Source organism: Phalacrocorax aristotelis, chromosome 8 (genome assembly GCF_949628215.1).
Source record: "Phalacrocorax aristotelis chromosome 8, bGulAri2.1, whole genome shotgun sequence".
Taxonomy (NCBI): Eukaryota; Metazoa; Chordata; class Aves; order Suliformes; family Phalacrocoracidae; genus Phalacrocorax; species Phalacrocorax aristotelis.
In genome coordinates this window covers 40,258,639-40,276,010 of record NC_134283.1, presented here as the reverse complement: position 1 = coordinate 40,276,010, position 17,372 = coordinate 40,258,639, and the positions used below count along the sequence as shown (strand labels likewise).

General features: G+C 42.8%; 1 protein-coding gene across 3 annotated transcripts; it reads left to right on the top strand.

Annotated features, from left to right (window-relative positions):
- The first annotated feature begins 461 nt into the window (after positions 1 to 461).
- On the top strand, positions 462 to 16,869 carry RUFY1 (RUN and FYVE domain containing 1). Of its 3 annotated transcripts, none has more exons than XM_075102793.1 (18): positions 462 to 810; positions 3,994 to 4,167; positions 4,496 to 4,613; positions 5,217 to 5,318; positions 5,648 to 5,771; positions 6,905 to 6,963; positions 7,692 to 7,757; positions 8,389 to 8,458; positions 9,327 to 9,428; positions 9,854 to 9,970; positions 10,641 to 10,808; positions 12,370 to 12,467; positions 12,882 to 13,001; positions 13,764 to 13,893; positions 14,746 to 14,840; positions 15,305 to 15,353; positions 15,470 to 15,547; positions 16,179 to 16,869. In XM_075102793.1, the coding sequence occupies exons 2-18, from the start codon at positions 4,011 to 4,013 to the stop codon at positions 16,320 to 16,322; spliced, it is 1,797 nt and encodes a 598-aa protein (XP_074958894.1). In that variant the 5' UTR covers positions 462 to 810; positions 3,994 to 4,010; the 3' UTR covers positions 16,323 to 16,869. The 3 variants fall into 3 exon arrangements, with proteins under 3 accessions (XP_074958894.1, XP_074958893.1, XP_074958892.1); XM_075102792.1 differs by having other exon boundaries at positions 571 to 859; XM_075102791.1 differs by lacking the exon at positions 462 to 810 and having other exon boundaries at positions 3,382 to 4,167.
- Positions 16,870 to 17,372: the final 503 nt, after the last annotated feature.

The window sequence follows — 17,372 nt, the reverse complement described above, 5'->3', positions numbered from 1 at the left end:
ATCAATATTTGAGACACCCAATAAGGTAAAATTTTCATACCATGGTAATTTCTGTTCCCCTTCATGATAAATCTTTTCTACCAAACACAGCCCAAATATATTAATGAAGTGGTTTTACTGACTACAGTTATTTTGTAATGTCAGTGATGCGAGCAAGCACCTTTTACAACAATGAACCTGTCATATCAATCCACCATTTTAATCAAGATACAATGATTTGTATAGGCAGAGTAATAAAGATCTCTTTAAGCTATCAAAACTTAACTGCAAAAATCTGGGATTTCAAGAGATACTATAAATTTTCGAATTGAAAATGATGTGTGGGAACACAGCGATAAAAACCTAGAAAGTGTATCTTTGTTACTTTGACAACTTGTTTAAAAGCGAAATCTTTTTGTCATCTTCCGCCCCGAGTCTTTAACCAAGAACATCAAGCAAACTGCTCGTTCCTGGAAAGGCTTGCCCTACAGCCTGGCTTACCCCGGCTGCCGCTCTGTGGCCGTGCAGCGGGCTCTGCAGCAGCTGCCCCCCAAAGCTGCGGGTGGGGGGCGGCTCCATTGCTCATGACTCGGGTCATATGACACATTAAAGATGGCTGAAGGGGAGAGTTACGCCTCATCTGCCGCGGAAATAAAAGAAGACTTTGAGATTATTGACAAAAAACAGATTCCTAATACGACTGATCTGAAAAACGAGGAAAAAGAGAAAACGGAAGAAGCGAGGTGGTCTGCTCCTATCTTTTCGTTGGCCAAGAAAGCCTCGGAAAACTTAGCGCTGAGCTATGGCAACGCTCTGAAGTCTGCATCCTTGGTAGGATTCATATCCAAACCAGTCAGCAATGACAGCACAGCAAAAACAAGTATGGTTATGTTTATTTAGTAAACTTGCTTTTACGGTGCACAAATAAGTTTGCTCCCGTAAGTGCTGTTGATGAGTGTCAGTGATGCGTGATTATTACTTTGAATTTATTTTTTAAAAACCTGATGCTGCAGTTTTTCATTTAAGCAAAATTATAAAAACAACACAGATGTAGAACTTAACAAAATTTAATCAGAAGAATTCTCTTAATATATTTGGGAAAACTGACTTTAGTTTAGTGCAGTAGGCTTTCATTTGATTCCTTTTCTCCCTCTCCCTTGAAGTTTGCCTCAGTAGCAGCCTGACTGCCCTCATAAGTGATGCTCGTTATCCTTCTGAGGTGTGCTGGCTCAGAGGAGGAATTATACTGTACTTCTCGTATAGCTTTCATGTCAGACAGTGGACAAGTGAACTAAGATATGGATTTGTTATACATTACTTTTTAGCTATGCTAACAATGCCTTCTATTTAACCACAGCTTGCTTTACTAAACATCTGTATTTGTGGATATAGCAACCGTACAGATTTATGGAACGGGTCTCTCAAAACTGAGTTAAAAGGGCTTTAGTTGAATTCGTATGGAAATTAAATCTTAGTGGTATTCATAACACGGCAACAAAAATGCTCAAGTGTAGCAGTAATTGGGCCTGGAGTCTCGTTACTCCAGGCTCTCGGACTAGCACTTAATGGTTTTGGAGCAACAGAGCTGTTTTGCTAACTGATGCTGACCTTTTTGTTTTAGATTCTGTCCTGAAAAAAACAAGGTTCTTGTCTTTCCCTGCATCTAGAAGTCTCACACCAGACTTCTCACAAATTTGTTTCCTGTATGCCCATCTTGAGCACCTGGGACCTAACCTGATGAAGGGCAGAATATCCCATTTTCTTTTGCTGTATTTGGAATAATGCTGTGTATAGGTGTAATTCAAAACAACATATAGCATTTGGCAAGAGGTGAGAAATAAAATGCTGTCTTGCCTGAAACGGAGCTTCCACGCTTTGGAATTTTTACAATAATCTTTCAGCTTATCTATAAAGTAAGGGAACGCAACACTACCTCTCCAAACTTTTCAAAGTATTTGGCTAATATGTTGATGAATTTTAAGGACAATTCCGTAAGAAAAATCTGTTCATAACTTAGATATGAAACGTGCACAGGTGCTAAATTGCCTGTTTGACATATTCATTTTTACCTTTGACCAAGCACTGTAAACTCAATTTAAAGCAGGTATTTCTAAGAAACAAGCTGAGGCCTGCAAGACCACTTGTGGAAAACTAGCAACTTGTTCCCTGCTTCCATGTTGTTCCAGAGATCTTGTAAGCTCCACCTGCCACTCCAGGTCTGTTGGTGGCATGTAAACTGTGCTACACACTGCAGTCAGCTGGACGTACAGAAAGGCACATCATAAAATCAGTGTCTGCCATTGAGGAAACTATGTCCTGCCTTGCAGAGAAGGCTGAGAGCTACAAGTCTAAACCATATAAACTGAGAAAGACTTGTAGTCTTGAAGACTACAAGATGGAGAATTGTTAGCTTTTCTTCATGCTTCAGTGTTTTCTGACTTCAAAGTGCGCTGAATAATTACAGCAAACAAGGCATAGGGCTTCAAAAAGATGTTAGGATGAAGCTGTTGAATTGAATGAGATGTAAGACTGTGTGACCACATTTTTAAAGATTGCAGCATAAAGTCTGTGATCTTTTGTGCTTAGGTAACCCGATTCCTAATCTTTGAGGCTTGGCTTTGTTATGTGTCTAACACCTATCTATTTTGCATGTACCAACTTGTTGTACCAACAGTTTTGCAAAAGATATACTTGACTGTGTAAATCTGCAAGTCAAAAAAAAAAATTGCTCAAGTAATTATTCAACTTAATACAGAATCACAGGTTGGAAGGGACCTCAGGGACCTTATTAAGGGACCCTTATTAAGACACTGTTTCATTTAAATTTGTGTTCATTTTTTAAGTCTTGCGGATTATACATGTGGGTTGAGCAAGGCTTACAAGCAAAGTATTCGTGATAAAGTAAAAATTCAAATTCAGGAAACCATCAAAATAAGATGGCATTGCTACTGAAACACCCCAATACCCAAAGAAAGTCACAGATTTTGCTTCTGCAGTCAGCTTTTTTTCTGTTCCTGATGTGTAACCTGACAGTACTGAGATCAAAATTCAAAACATTACAGCCCTTTTAATCACCAGTCTCAAGACATTATATGCAATTTTGAGGCATCTGCTACATTGATTATAGTCATTGATACAATAGGCTGCTGAGGAGGTAGGACTTTGGGTGCTTTGTGCTTATTAAGATCACCTTAATTAGAATTGATCTCTCTTCTGATACGGGAGTTTTGCTAATTTTTAATCCTAAATTAATGTTATGTGCACAAAAAGGAAGATAATAATGGAAAATTAGTACGGTAAGATACTTTTGTATGGTGTTAGGAATAGCGTTAACAATCTTGCATGTGACTGACACCGGGGCTCTACCTGTTAGACTCAGTCTTCTGCAACTGCTGTTTCTGCAGAAGGGAGCGTGACCATGTTTGATCCACAGGTGACAGCAGGATTCTCCTCATGCAACAGCATTGGCTCAACAGATGATTTAGGTGACCACCGGTCTGCAGCTGGCAGCCCCTGTCAGGACCTGCTGTTGACCGGAGGAAGAAGCAGTAGCTGGCAGCCTGTTTTCACCTCGTCCTTCTTCAGGTTTAGGGGAGGGGAGCCTGCCCCGCCTCGGCGGGAGGGGCGGCGCTGACAGGACCCGCTCGCCTCTCCGGGCAGCCCCGCAGACCCGTTCTAAAATGGCGCCCGGCGCGGCCCGCCTCGCCACGCTGGGCCTCGCGAGAGGGGGCGGGAGGCGGCGGCGGCGGTGCGTGCGCCGTCGCCGCGGTAACGCGGGCGGGTCGGGGTCGCCTCAGCCCACGGGTGGGGTCGTTTCCCCACTCCTGCCAGGCCGGACCTGGGCGGCGGGAGGATCCACCCGTGCCTTAAACCCAGCTCGCCTCAAGCCGTTCGTCTCCACAAGATGGAGACCGAGGCGGGGAGGCACCGCTCTTGTCAGCGCTGCGGGCGGTCCGGAGCGGTGCGTTTCTAAAAACAGCTTTTCTTTCTCCACCCGTGTCCCTCCCCGCCCAGGTGCGCGATACCACGCCATGGAGGAGCGGGCCAACCTTATGAACATGATGAAGCTCAGTATCAAAATCCTGATCCAGTCGGCCCTGAGCCTGGGGCGGACCCTGGACTCCGACTTCCCTCCCTTGCAGCAGTTCTTCGTGGTGCTGGAGCACTGCCTCAAGCACGGGCTGAAAGGTGGGCACCCGCTGCCACGCTGAGGAGAGGCAGATAAACGAGTCCCTGTCCTGTCTCGCTGTGTCTCCGGTTCGACTTCTGTATGGTGTTAATATTAATCACATGCGCTGTATGATGCTAATTGGTATTACAGATAGCACTATGCAGTTACCTTCTGATATACCCTGTGTTTTTTGCCTCCTAAACTTGTCACGGTGTTTTTAATGCCCCCTTTTTGTTGACATATTAGAGGCTGGTAAGACAAAGAAAAACATAGACTAAAATTTGTAATTCTGGAGTTGGAAGCCTGACACTTTTCCTCACAAACTTATCTTTATACTCTCTTTAGTGAAGAAGACTTTTATTGGACAGAACAAGTCATTCTTTGGTCCTTTGGAGCTAGTGGAAAAACTTTGTCCTGAAGCATCAGATATAGCAACTAGTGTTAAAAATCTGCCAGAGTTGAAGTAAGTTGATTATTGGGGATGATGCATTTCTCTTATACTGCTGGGAAAAAGAATCCTTAGTGTAGTCTCTCCACTTCCTTAATGGTATCTTGTTCCCAAAGAGAAAGAAGGGTATGCAGGAGGCATTGACTCCTTCAAGAGATAAGGAGGACATCTCAAAATACTCTGTGCTTCTGATTCAAACAGTGCTGCTAGGTTAAAAAACAGCATTTGGAAATTTCTGTAATCTTGCTAAAAATCACTGTAGAGTCTTCACAGATATTTTCTTCCTTCTTCTTTCCCTCACTGTTATGGCTTTGTCCAATTTTGTGCACGTGCTAGTTGCTGTAGTATTTAATTTGGGTAGTTCAGGATGATGAAAAGAGACTAGTTTTAATGCTAGGATGCATTAATAGTTGGGTTATGGTGATAGTTGAAAAACATGTATGTCTTTCCAAGTTAGGAAGATTTTACAACATATCTCCTGTTCACTGAAGCAATGGGATTTACTCAGACGCTTCTGTGTTCTGGAGAGAAAGCTTTGTAAAGGGAGAATTTTGAATTGTATAAGTCTAGTTAATAAACCATTTTATTTTTACCAAAACATGCAACTTTTCATTGTAGGACTGCTGTAGGAAGAGGAAGGGCTTGGCTTTATCTAGCACTCATGCAAAAGAAACTGGCAGACTATCTCAAAGTACTCTTGGACCATAAGCATCTATTAAGGTAACAGTGCAGACATGCGTACTCACTGAATTGTGTTCACTGAGTCACTGAAACCTTTCGTTGTTGTAGTAAGAGGTCATTAATTGACCAGTTAAACTTTAAGCTTTTCCTTGCAACCTGAAGAGGACCAAGTTGTTCATTGTTTTTGCAGTGAACCTACAGAGGAAGGAGGAGAGTATTTTCTGTGAGAGTTCTGCATCTTCCACCTTGTGGAATAAATTAGCAAGGAGGGAGCTTTATGTGGACTACATTAGTATTTATATGATTTCAGTGATGGACGCATCATTATAATTGTTATGATGTGCAGTGATGCCTTATACTTCTTCTAGTGAATTTTACGAAGCTGATGCGCTGATGATGGAGGAGGAAGGAGCAGTCATTGTGGGTCTGCTAGTTGGACTGAACGTTATCGATGCAAACCTTTGCTTGAAAGGAGAAGACTTGGACTCCCAGGTGAAGATTAAAGCTTAAATGAGATTGGTCTGTGTAAGATTCCAGTACAATTAAGCACATCCATAAATATTTGACTGAGATGAGTCCAGAAATCTTAAATGTGGTATGCAGCTAGGGTTTGCCATTGTTTTCATAAGCAGGCATTTGAATTGAATTGAAATTGGATGACCTAGCTAATTACAAGAGAGAACATTGTCAAGATCAATCTGTTAGGGACTTAGGGGAGCTTTTGCTTTGAGGAGGAATGGTGGTTTCCCTTTGGCTTTGGTGTGTGAGGGGATGACATCACATACATCTGTTGCTTTAACAAAACAGCCCAGGAGTATAAGGAATGTTTTGAAGTATTTGTGGTCCAAACAAATAAGTGCCTTAGATGAATCTGTGCTGATCTTACTGTGAGTATCTTGTAATTTGAGACCATGTCCTCTGTCAGCCAATCTGTTTACTTTTGAGTTAGGTAAATTTTGACTAAAGGGGTCAGTAGCATTGCAGAAGTCTAATTCTCTTTCTAAACTGTAAATTAAAAACTGGTGTTGTTATAATTTTATTCTTATTAACCTTTTTGTTCTTTAAAAGATAATGTTGCAGAAGGCAATGTTGACATTATCCTGCCCGTTCTACAAATTATTAATATGGCTAACTCTTAATTTCTTTGTAAGAATTCAAAGAACTGCTTGAATGTCATATCTCCATAAGATACTGTGTTTGTTTTCAGAAAGCATGATTTAAGTTCTTTTTTCTTTTTCTGTTTGGGTTGGTTGGTTGGTTGGGGGTTTTTTTTGGGGGGGACAGGGTGGTGCAGGGGGAATGTCACATGTGGCAGCTCATCATGTCTCCCATGTTGAATCAAAAAAAAAAAGTACATCAGTATCTATCTCTTTAAGTAGCCGTTTGTGGAGATGCTGTCAAAACTAATAACTGCTAGAAACTGAGAACACTGAATATGGTTATTTTGATGCTTTTATGACAAACACTAGCTTGTACATTTGCTTCAGCTAGAAAGAATATAGGTATTAGCTGTCTTTCTAAGCTTAAACTTCAGATGTTTACCTTTTTCCAAATATGAGGTAATGCCTGCTGCTATGCGGAATTGCACTGTGCAGGTGCCTTAATGTCTTAAATATATTTTTCAGGTTGGAGTGATTGATTTTTCCTTGTACCTTAAGGAAACGCAGGACAGTGATGGCAAACAGTATGTATGGTGAATTATTGATTCTAAACTGGTATGGTTTTTTTGTAGAACAAACCTGTCAGGCACTCGTGGGAGCACGTGAGTGGTAGAGATCTTAAACTTTTTTAATCATCCAAAGAAAATAATCCAAACCAGACTTTGTTAGCTAAACAAAAGTATTAACATTCAGAGGTTGAGCTCATGGTAGCTTTAACAGTACAGTGTGGAAAGTTTGTGTCTTGAGCTGGGAGCAAATTGAAAGCACCCAGAATTTTAGGTTGTGTTTTTACTGGGTTTTAGGAGACACGATCTGCCAGGTCACCCGCTACTAAATCACTGCTTTGTTCTTAAGCATTGTTTCAGAAATGCTCGCAATTAAGTAGTCGTCTTTGTAGGAGAGATTAGTTATGGAGGATAAAAAGTACTTTTAGATGAAATGTTAGGTGGATTAGAGACCGCAACTGGTAGCATCACTGTATCTAGACCTGTAGTGAACGGAGAGGGCTTCATAGTTGTGTGCTTCCTGCACTTCAGAGCATTTCACTGTTCAGCTGCTGAGAAGAAGCAGCTGAAGAGCTGCTTCACCTCCCCCATGCTTCCAGTCTAGCTCAGGCACAAGTATTTTTATAAGAAAAGGAGAAAAGATTTTAACTCTGTTTGCAAGTCTGTGCTGAAAACTCTAGTACAAACTAACACTTCAGAATGAAGGAGTTTCTTCTCAATCAATAAATTCTCCCTTCTACAACTAGAGATGGAGGGATTACAGCTGTCCTGGACCAAAAGCATTATGTGGAAGAACTTAACCGACATCTAAGGTGGGATTTTAATCTATTCTAATGTACAAACACTCATCCTGTTTAACTTTTTCAATATGGCTTTGACTGTCTCTGCTGTCAATCCTGTAGTTTTTTGTCTGATATTGAAATGCCTTTTCTGATTATTTCCCAAAGTCTTAGTTTCATTTTGTAATCCTAATCTTCTGATGACATGTGATGCAGAAAACAAGTCTGTCTAATAATAGGTGACTTTTTTGAGACTCACCTAGTGATTAACAGAAGATTTTGGACATACTTTTTCAAGAGAAAACTGTTACGAATGCATCTGGAAATTCATTCTTTAGAGTCTCTGTTCTTCCCCCATAGGTTGCTCAGTGGGAGGAGCAGGCCTTACTTACCCTCTTGAGCATCAGAGGGGTGTTAAGACTGCAAAAGCTAAGCCAGAACAGGGCTGCTGACTAATATGGTAGGCTGCCAACTGTAGGGAAATGAGTGGTCCTCTCAGAGCTTAAGAGGGACAATTGTCCTTCCTCTGGGTTTTTTGCCAGCTCACCAAAGTATTTCATTGTTAACAAATGCAAGACAGTAAGAGTATGGTTGAGGATAGGAATATATGTCGAACACTGGCACTTCTTTTACTGTTTTTATGCATCTGTGTTCCTTGCTGCAGTTGCACGGTTGCAGATCTTCAGAACAAAATAGACTGTTTGGAAAAGACCAATTCAAAACTCCAGGAAGAGGTTTGTGTCTGGTCCGTTAAATATTTCTCATAGCTCTTTTCCATCAGAGGCAAAACTCCCTGAAAGGTCTGTGGAAAGCTTCTACATTATGGTAGCTGTTAAAATGCTTTTGGGCATGTACTTGCTAGACGGGTTTCCTTAATCAAGGTTTTTATCTTGCAATGGTGTCTCCGCCCAAAAGTAATCATACCAGTATGATGAACATGATTTGTCCCTCTTCTTCTGCACGTGCGTGTCTGTATGTATTTGTCATGTGAGTTAAACAGAACTCAGAAAAAGAGAAGGAAAAGAATCACACTTCAATTAGCAAGTCTTTCCTAGCTGGGAACTGAAATAGAATCCAGCAGCATGCGAGACAATGGTTGTTCTGTTTTTTGTTGTGATGGTGTTGTTTTACTGTTTATGTATAGATTAACATATATATGAGTTCAGAGTCTGTGTAGTCTAATCGCAACACTTTTGGGGGTTTTTCCACTTGAAAGTGCCATAAGGTTCCCCCAGTGAATGTCAGACCTGACTTGCTCTATGGCTTTCTAGTTCATACCAGAATGAATACCACAGATCACAGATCTGTGGTGGATTTTAGCCTTTTATACTCGGATGCATTTCTTTGCACAGTTAATATTTAAAAATAATCGATGAGGGCATGAAGCAGAAGTCAAGTGAACAAATGCTGGTGGGCTTATTAATTTAGGCTGTACAGTGAGGATGGCTGCAGAAGGGTCAGGCAGCTTCTGGGGAGAGTTGGGGGGCGAAAGGGGAAGTGAGCAGTACACCTGCTACAAAGGCAGAGCAAATAAGTTTAGTATTCCTCCAGATGTGGCATGCTTGTACAGTGATTAAATATAGATGTTCTCTTTGTAAACAGCTTGCGGCAGCAACTGACCGAATTGGATCACTTCAGGAAGAGCAGCAGCAGTTAAAACAACAAAACGAATTAATTCGTGAACGGAGTGAAAAAAGCGTAGAGGTGGGACACCTATTTAAAGATGATGAGGATCCTTAAAATAAGCGATCTCTTTTGATCAACTGTAGTTAGTGCTCTCAAAAGCACTTTGAACTGCAATGCTAAGCACAGTTGAGCATGCTGCTGTATAGGTCACAGGTTTAGTGTGTAGTATGCACAAGCGTTAGATTTTGCTGTTCTTTACTACACACTTAAATATATACTTGCAGAAGAGAGAAAGCATTAGAAGTATTAGAATGGTTTCTTTTTATTTTACTAGTCTTTGAAATTTCAGCTAATTAACATTTGCTACCTTATTAGTTGTAAAATAGTAGGATTTTACTTGAAATTGCACATAGAAATACTGTGTTACACACAAGAACTTAAGGCATACTTTAAATGCATAGCTTTGTGATCCTATGTGGCTTTTTTGCTGATGTTTCTTTTAGGTAACAAAAGAGGATACAAAAGTAGAATTGGATACTTACAGGCAGTCACGCCAGGGTCTTGATGAAATGTACAGTGATGTTTGGAAGCAGTTGAAAGAAGAAAAAAAAATTAGGCTGGTAAGGAGACTTAACAATAGGAATTGAAAGATCCAGGATTCTGCATGCTTTAAGGCAGCATTACAAATCGAAGATGTATGCTGTGCACTTTTTGCAGCTATTCAGGATTCATAAAGGCATTGCAAGCAAGATGGTGGGTATTGGTCGTTAACTGTGTCTGTAAAGTACTGGAAATTAGGACTTTGGGAATGCTGAAAATAAAACGTCTTCCCCTGTTTAAGAACCTACCGGCATTATTATTGCAGAGACTAAGATCAGAACACACATAGTGGCAGCTGTCTTTATGGAGGAAAGCATGGTATATGCTCAGCAGGCACTTGCCCAGTGACATGCTAATCAGTGAGTGGTGAAGAGGCTGCCCAGGCTTGCTGAAGCCTACGGCTCTAAGTTATCCCAACTCCAGGAGAAATGCTGCACTCGACAGGCTGCTAAGTTACACCCCGAGCTCTGCAATTCATGCCAGCAGATCTGCACCCTGATCTGGAGAGCTGGGATAGTGTTTTGGTCTTACTAACTTAGTGTATTATTTGAGACCTGACTGATCTGTAATATCATAGTTCAGTATTATCTCAGAGTAATACAGAGTTTGTGAGTGGGGTCATGTGGGTTTTGGACATGCTTATCCCTGACGTATGGCTAGATAGCAGTAACTAGGAAATCTCTTTGTAAGGAACTAGAGAAAGAGTTGGAGCTACAAATTGGAATGAAAACAGAAATGGAAATTGCCATGAAACTTCTGGAAAAAGATACTCACGAAAAACAAGACACTTTAGTTGCACTTCGCCAACAGTTAGAAGACGTGAAGGCTATTAACCTGCAGATGTTTCACAAATCTCAGGTATGTACCTAGTGGATAATACAGAAAGAACAGCTGTAGTAGCGGTCTTTTGCACGTTACTTGTGTGCTGGGTGTGCACGTGCACTTAAATGCATCTGAAGTAATACTTAGATGCAACAATTTTCTTAACAGTTCTAAAATAGATATTCTTTAATTTTTTTATTACGCTTCATTATTGGTATTATATTGGGTACGTTTGGAAAGAAAGGGGGTTTCCTTCAGTATGCTGCGTAGTGTGCCATAGGATCATCCAGCAAATGCTGAGACAAATGGAGATCTCTCCGAGGGGAGAAGGTGTTTGCAAGGGTCCTTTGCTCTAACCACTGAATGATTAGTCTTTAAAAAAATTACTTACTGCAGCCAAGAACTGTCTTGGTTCTCCTTCCCGTCTGTGTTGTCTTGCCTTTCACTTGCACCACATTTAACAGTGTTTACTGTAGAAACCAACAATAAGCCTCTCTAAACCAATAGAAAACTATCAGTTATTTTTGCCTGTCTCCTGTAGTCTGTACCCAGAGGGTCAGCTGAGCGCTATAGCCTGTGGAAAGGCAACACTGGATTTGGGGAGGGAGGAACTCTGTGGTTAGGCCAGCCTCTGGAGCTACCCAGAAGTTGGTGGATTGGTTTAGGTATATTGTTATACCCCCTTCAGCAGAAGACCTGGCTCTCCAGATGTAAGATGGTTTGAGAAGTAAAATGGAAATAATTTTGCTTTCTGGGCCTGTCTCCCTTCCTCAGTCTCTTCCTTACTCTGGCAGTTTTTAGAGTTTACTTTCTCCATCCTTCGTGTCATTTACGTTGCAGGGGCTTGGGGATGGTTTGGGTTTTTTTGTTGTTGTTTGGGTGGGTTGTGGTGTTTTGTATTTTTTTTTCAATTGGAAAAAAAATACACTGATGGGTGTTTCTACAAGGAGGTGACAGAGGAGTAGTGTTCACCCAAAGTCTACAGAGCGTGTCTCCCTTAATGAGAGTTTAACTAGACTTCCCCTCCCGTACTTGGTGCCAGAAATCCTGGGGGATTCCTCTCAAGTTTTAGGGACTGTTTCCTGATGCCTGTTCAGTCTTTATCCAGGCCTTTGCCTCCTTCACAGATGCACAGAAACTTGGGAGGCAATGGCTGGTGAAACCCCGTGCTGAGGTATGCCTTTGCTTTCAGAAGTAGTATTGATTTGGGGTTTTTTTTGGCTTCCTGGTTCCATGCTCACTGAGTGCAGCTGTTACATTCAAATCATAATTGATATTCATATCCTATTGATTTAATCTGATAATTACTTTCTTCAAGCTTGTTTCTAAAGAGAAGATTTTTGGCTTGTAGCTGGTCTCAGAGGTCAAAACTTAGTACAGTAAAGTTTTTTTTCCTGAGCTCCTAACAAAACGAGTTGAGGAGTGTCTGCTCTGGTATTATCAGCATTTTGTTTGTACATTCCAGTTCAACGCAGGCATGGCCTGCAGCAAGCTAAACATTCTTTATCTAGTGGCAGACCTTTATTAAACACTAACATGTTCTGCGTTAGAAAAATAAAATGTATTACCTGGAATATTTATTCACTTATTCCTACAGAACGCGGAATGTTCATTACAACAGAAAATGGAAGCCATATCCTCTTTTGAAGGAAAAACAAATGAGATGATGTCCTCTATGAAACAAATGGAAGAGAGGTAATAATTACAAGTTCAAAAAGTCAACACTGAAATCAGTAGAAAGTTTCCAGCTGGAACCTTTACAGCATAACCTTCCATATGCCTCCTGCAGACGTGGGCATACATGCCAGCATGACGTTCGTTCTCCTTTCCCCTCCTTATCACCCTCTGCACTCACCTGTATTCTTTTCCCAGGCAAATGTGCCCATAATTGACCCATTCGAAAACCATAGCTGTTTCCATAGGCAGGCTGTTTAAAAACATGATGACTTTAGTTTAAGAATGGGTGCGACTCTCGCTTTGGGGGTTTTCTTTAGGTTTGGGTTTTTTGGGTTGGGTTTTTTTTTTTGTGGGGTGTGGTGTTTTGTTTTGTTTTTTTTTTCCCAGAAACAGTTGCTTTCAACAGTTCTGTACATGTCCCTTACTTTGTAGATTGCAGCATGCAGAGAAGGCAAGGCAGGCAGCAGAAGAAAGATGCAACAAGATGAAGCAAGAGCTTGCTGGCAAGCTTGACACTTGCCGGCAACAGATGTCCCAGCTGGATAGCAAATGGTATTTAATCTGATCAGGTTTTTTTCCTTCCCTTCTCTTTCTACTCCTTTTGTGCTCAGACCTAAAGAGGGGTAGGTTTGCATTGTTATATTGGGTTCAGCAGGTATTGACAGAAGTATGCACGGTCTAGGGAAGCACAGAGCTTCTGGATAGTGCACGGAGAGCGTGAGGATTTTGAAACGCCTTTTCCAGAACATCCAGTTTGAGCAGAGAGTGCCAGTAGAAATGGCAATGGAGTTTTCAATTGCTTTTTTAGTAAATCAGGAGATAGATACGGTCATGCTTGTAGGCTGAGTGTGTAAGTGACTGTCATCCAAATGGAGTGGGGTTTTGGAAGGGTTTGGGGAGCATCCTGGTGTTCTTAGGGACTGTTAATCTTCTAAAGGTTTCTAATAACTATAGAAAATGCTTCTTTCACTGTTCAGACTTCAGGGCAGAGCATCATTTTTAAACATGGCTGTTTAAACACGTGTAGTTAAATATGTCCATGTGGGGACTGGGTTTGGGGTTTTGGTTTTGGGGTGGTATTTGTTTCTTTTTTTTCTTCTAGCCATTCATTGCTGCTTGTTTTCTGTGACCTGCAAATGCTAATATAGTTCTTGAAGTCTGCTGCCATAACAACCGTGTTCTTTCCTTTCCCAGAACACTGCCCTAGTTTTTGCCCTCTTTTGGACAAGGTTTCTTCTTCTCATACTGTTGCTATGCTTAAGTGCTGTAGGATATTCTTCTATAGGGTTTCTTAGAATACATTTTTTTAAATAGCTCAACTCTGGAAAAGGAGTTAAAATCTGAAAAGGAACAGAGACAGACTTTGCAAAGAGAACTACACCAAGAGAAGGATGCTACCACTCTGCTTAAAACAGAACTGCAACAAATGGAAGGACTGAAACAGGTACGGACGGTGCAAACGTGCCCAGCATTCGGGAATAAAGCTGACTTAGACCCAGTGCAATGTTGGCAGTAGAGTAATTTCTTCTGTACCGCTCTCCTCTGAGTGTTTTCAACTGCTTGGCTGACATGAATGCGAACCTGCACACGAAATGGCAAGGGAAGGAATGTGGAGCAGTACAGGGCTCAGGCAGGGAAAACAGCTTAGCTAGAGGTGGCTGAGGAGGGTTCAGTCTGACCTGCCTTAGCTGCGCAAGGCTCTGAGCCGTTCATCAGTCAGGAGCTGAAGCTGCGGCAGGACAGCTGGGGACGAGAAGCTGCTCAGCTGTCCCATGGTGAGACACCCCTGCTCAGGGGGGAAGTGGCAAGGTCAGAGCTTTCAGTGGCTGTGTGGAGTCTTTCAGCTGTAGGTAATAAAACAGGAACCCATTTTCAGGCATTCAGAACAACTGAATGTGATTTATTTTAAGCATGAACATTCTTCTTAATCTGAAAAGAATTTGCTCCTGTCCATTAAGCAGTTTAGATTATGAAGGCATGATTGTACCCCAGTGTCTGCCTACACACCCGTGGTGGGCGTAAGGCTGCTGCATCCCAGCCGTGGTCAAGGATGTTTAAAGCCTGAAAATCTTTCTGTCTTTCTGGTAAATGTGGTTAAATGACTTCAGTGTTTGTGCTCTACAAGAAGCCATGGGTAGTTCACTCAGGTAATCCTAAAAATCAAGCCTTAATGGAAAATAGGTAGCTTTGTAAAGGAGCTGCTTCTTGTGAACAGCTTGTTTGGACAGACTGTCTGATCTAGATTATAGGTCAAACCTAGCACACGAAACACTTGACTTTGTGCTTAATCTTATAGGAACTGAGAAAATTGCAAGATGAGAAGCAGAACTTGGAGAAAGTCTGTGAGGAACAGGAACAAGCTCTTCAAGAAATGGGCCTTCATCTCAGCCAGTAAGTTCTAGGAACTGAACTCCTATAAGTGATGTGACTTGGAGGAGGGAGTATCAAACTAATACAAATAATTGTGAAACCCATCCAGTGATAAAAATTGACAAATGTGAGAATTTTAGGAGGCAATTACTATGCATGGGAAACTAAACAGCTGTGAAATAGAAGTGAGGGGAGATCCTTGCATGAGTGAACTGGCTGAGATAGGAAACAGTACAGTAAATACTTAGTTCCTGCAGTGGAACCGTGCTTTTCCCACATTCGTCTGAATACACTGAAAAGGTGACGGAGGTCGGGGCGACCCGATACCCCAGGGCGATGGAGCTTGGGGCTCCCTGGTGGCACCGAGCGGCTCAGAGCCCAGACAGGGAGCTGGCTGAGCCAGGGGGTCAGAGGCAGTGGAAGGGCAACTAACAACTAAACATGACATCATGCAGAGGGCACTGGTTTTTTTTTTTTTTCCCCAGATCAAAGTTGAAGATGGAAGATATTAAAGAAGTAAATAAAGCGCTGAAGGTACTCTGCATCTCATGGCTTTCGAAAAATACCAACAACGTTGGTAAACTGCCTTTGAATTCTGTTTTATACATTTATTTGTATCTACCGTGAGGTTATCGTTCCCATTCTTCTAGGGTCATACCTGGCTGAAGGATGATGAAGCAACGCACTGCAAGCAATGTGAAAAGGAATTCTCTATCTCAAGAAGGAAGGTAGTGTTGTCCAGTGGAAGTTTCTCTTCTTTTTTTCCATGACAAGACAAAAACTGCATGGTTTGCCTGGGAAGACTGACACTGCTTCGAGCCCAGACCTCGTTGGCATGATAACTACATAGAGGAGTGATTTGGTGTTTCCCATCCTAAAAATAACATCGTTGGGCCGGGCCTTTTCGTTGGTGGGGAGCTGTTGTGGGCTGCGCTCTCCGGGATGCGCTCCTTCTCCCTGCGTGGCTGGCCCTTTGCTGTGAGGGCCGGATGCCAACAGGCTATGCTGCGCCGTCAGGCGCCGGGTGCTGCTGCCGGGGTGTGGGACAGCTCGCTCTCGGGGCTTTCCTGAAAGGCCGGCCCCGGCTGTGCGGGGACCTGCCCAGGGCCCGTGGGGAGCTGTGGGACGGTGGCAGGGCTCCTCCACCCCTGGCTGGGCCTGTGCTGCCGGTGAGCCAGGGCAAGGGTCACAGTGCTTCGCCTCCAGCCCTCTGCGCAGGGGATGCGCCGCTGGGAGGGCTGGGCCTGCTGGGGAGCGGAGGGCGGCAGCCGTGGGCTCTGAAAGCTTTTGTAAGTTTTGATGTCTCTCTTCTGATGGCCGATTTTTTGGCAGCTGTGCTTATTCTAACTCTCTTTGTAGCATCACTGCAGAAACTGCGGGGACATCTTCTGCAACACTTGCTCCAGCAACGAACTTGCACTGCCGTCGTATCCTAAACCCGTCCGCGTTTGCGATACTTGTCACACTTTACTACTTCAGCGGTGTTCATCCAACTCCTCCTAAGGCTTTCGTAACCTCGACAGGACCGTGCTAACGTTGGAAATGTAGCCATTGTTTTTTTTAATTCTGAGTTCCAGACATCTCTGTGCAGCAGGCTGGCTGGTCTCTAGGATTTTCCACTCTTAAAACAGAGCAGTGTAAAATAATTTGCAGGGATTATGCAAGCTAATATTTCGCCAACTGGAAGAATTAAGAAAATTAAATTGACTGTAATTTCCCTTAAAGTGCAAATTCCCTTTTCTGATTTTTATAGATATTTGTATTAAAATTTGTATATGGCGTTTCTACATTTATTTGATCCCTCCGGATGTTGCACATTAACTTCAGTCCCTCTGTATTGTCGCTGTAGGTGCTGTTGTGTTTCACGGGCTCGTGTACAGTTTTGTATTTGAGTGCAGAGAAGCAAAGTCGATTTATGAATTGTCAATAGAAAGAGCTTTATGATGAGCATCGATGAATGTGCCTTCAGTTCACGGCAGTCACTTGTTCTGAAAGTCGCTGTGCCCACAGAACTGTAGTTACACAATAAAGCCTTTTGCAGAAACTAAAACCAAGCTTGAAGGTCTCATGTTTAACAGCTGTCAGGCATGGAGCCTGGAAGCGTGAGCGCTTGCGTGGTTGAGCGTGTTGAGGGCTTCAGCTGGAGATACCAGACTGCACCTAACAACTGCCTGCAGCTGGTGGGCTCTGTGTTCTCCTGGAAGGGGGCAGGTGAAGCCAGTGCTCCACAGCAGCAACTGACCGCTTCCCTGCGGCCCCAGGGAACCAGCAGGCAGTGCCTCCAGCTCGCCAAGACGCAGCAGGGCAGTTGCTCCTGCTGGCTGTTATGATTTCTGCATGGCTCTTGCTGATGATGTCACTTTCTCATGCCTGAGCAAGGCAGCGCTCAGGCCAAGGTACGCCAGTCCCAGCAGTCTGCGATACACCAGCCACTATCCTGCGCCAAGGCAGCAGCTGCCCAGTCCCACCACTAACGGGAAGCAAAGGCAGCCCCATGCCCAGCAGCGCCTGGGCAAGCACCACACGATGCACCACAACTCTTTAGCTGCAGGC

Bases quoted from the DNA above. Each gene is read 5' to 3' on its own strand.
- RUFY1 (XM_075102791.1), top strand. From the start codon at position 3,660: ATGGCGCCCGGCGCGGCCCGCCTCGCCACGCTGGGCCTCGCGAGAGGG. The intron at 7,758-8,388 runs GTGGGATTTTAA...TCCTTGCTGCAG, and splicing joins GAACTTAACCGACATCTAAG to TTGCACGGTTGCAGATCTTC. The intron at 13,002-13,763 runs GTATTTAATCTG...TTTTTTAAATAG, and splicing joins TCCCAGCTGGATAGCAAATG to CTCAACTCTGGAAAAGGAGT.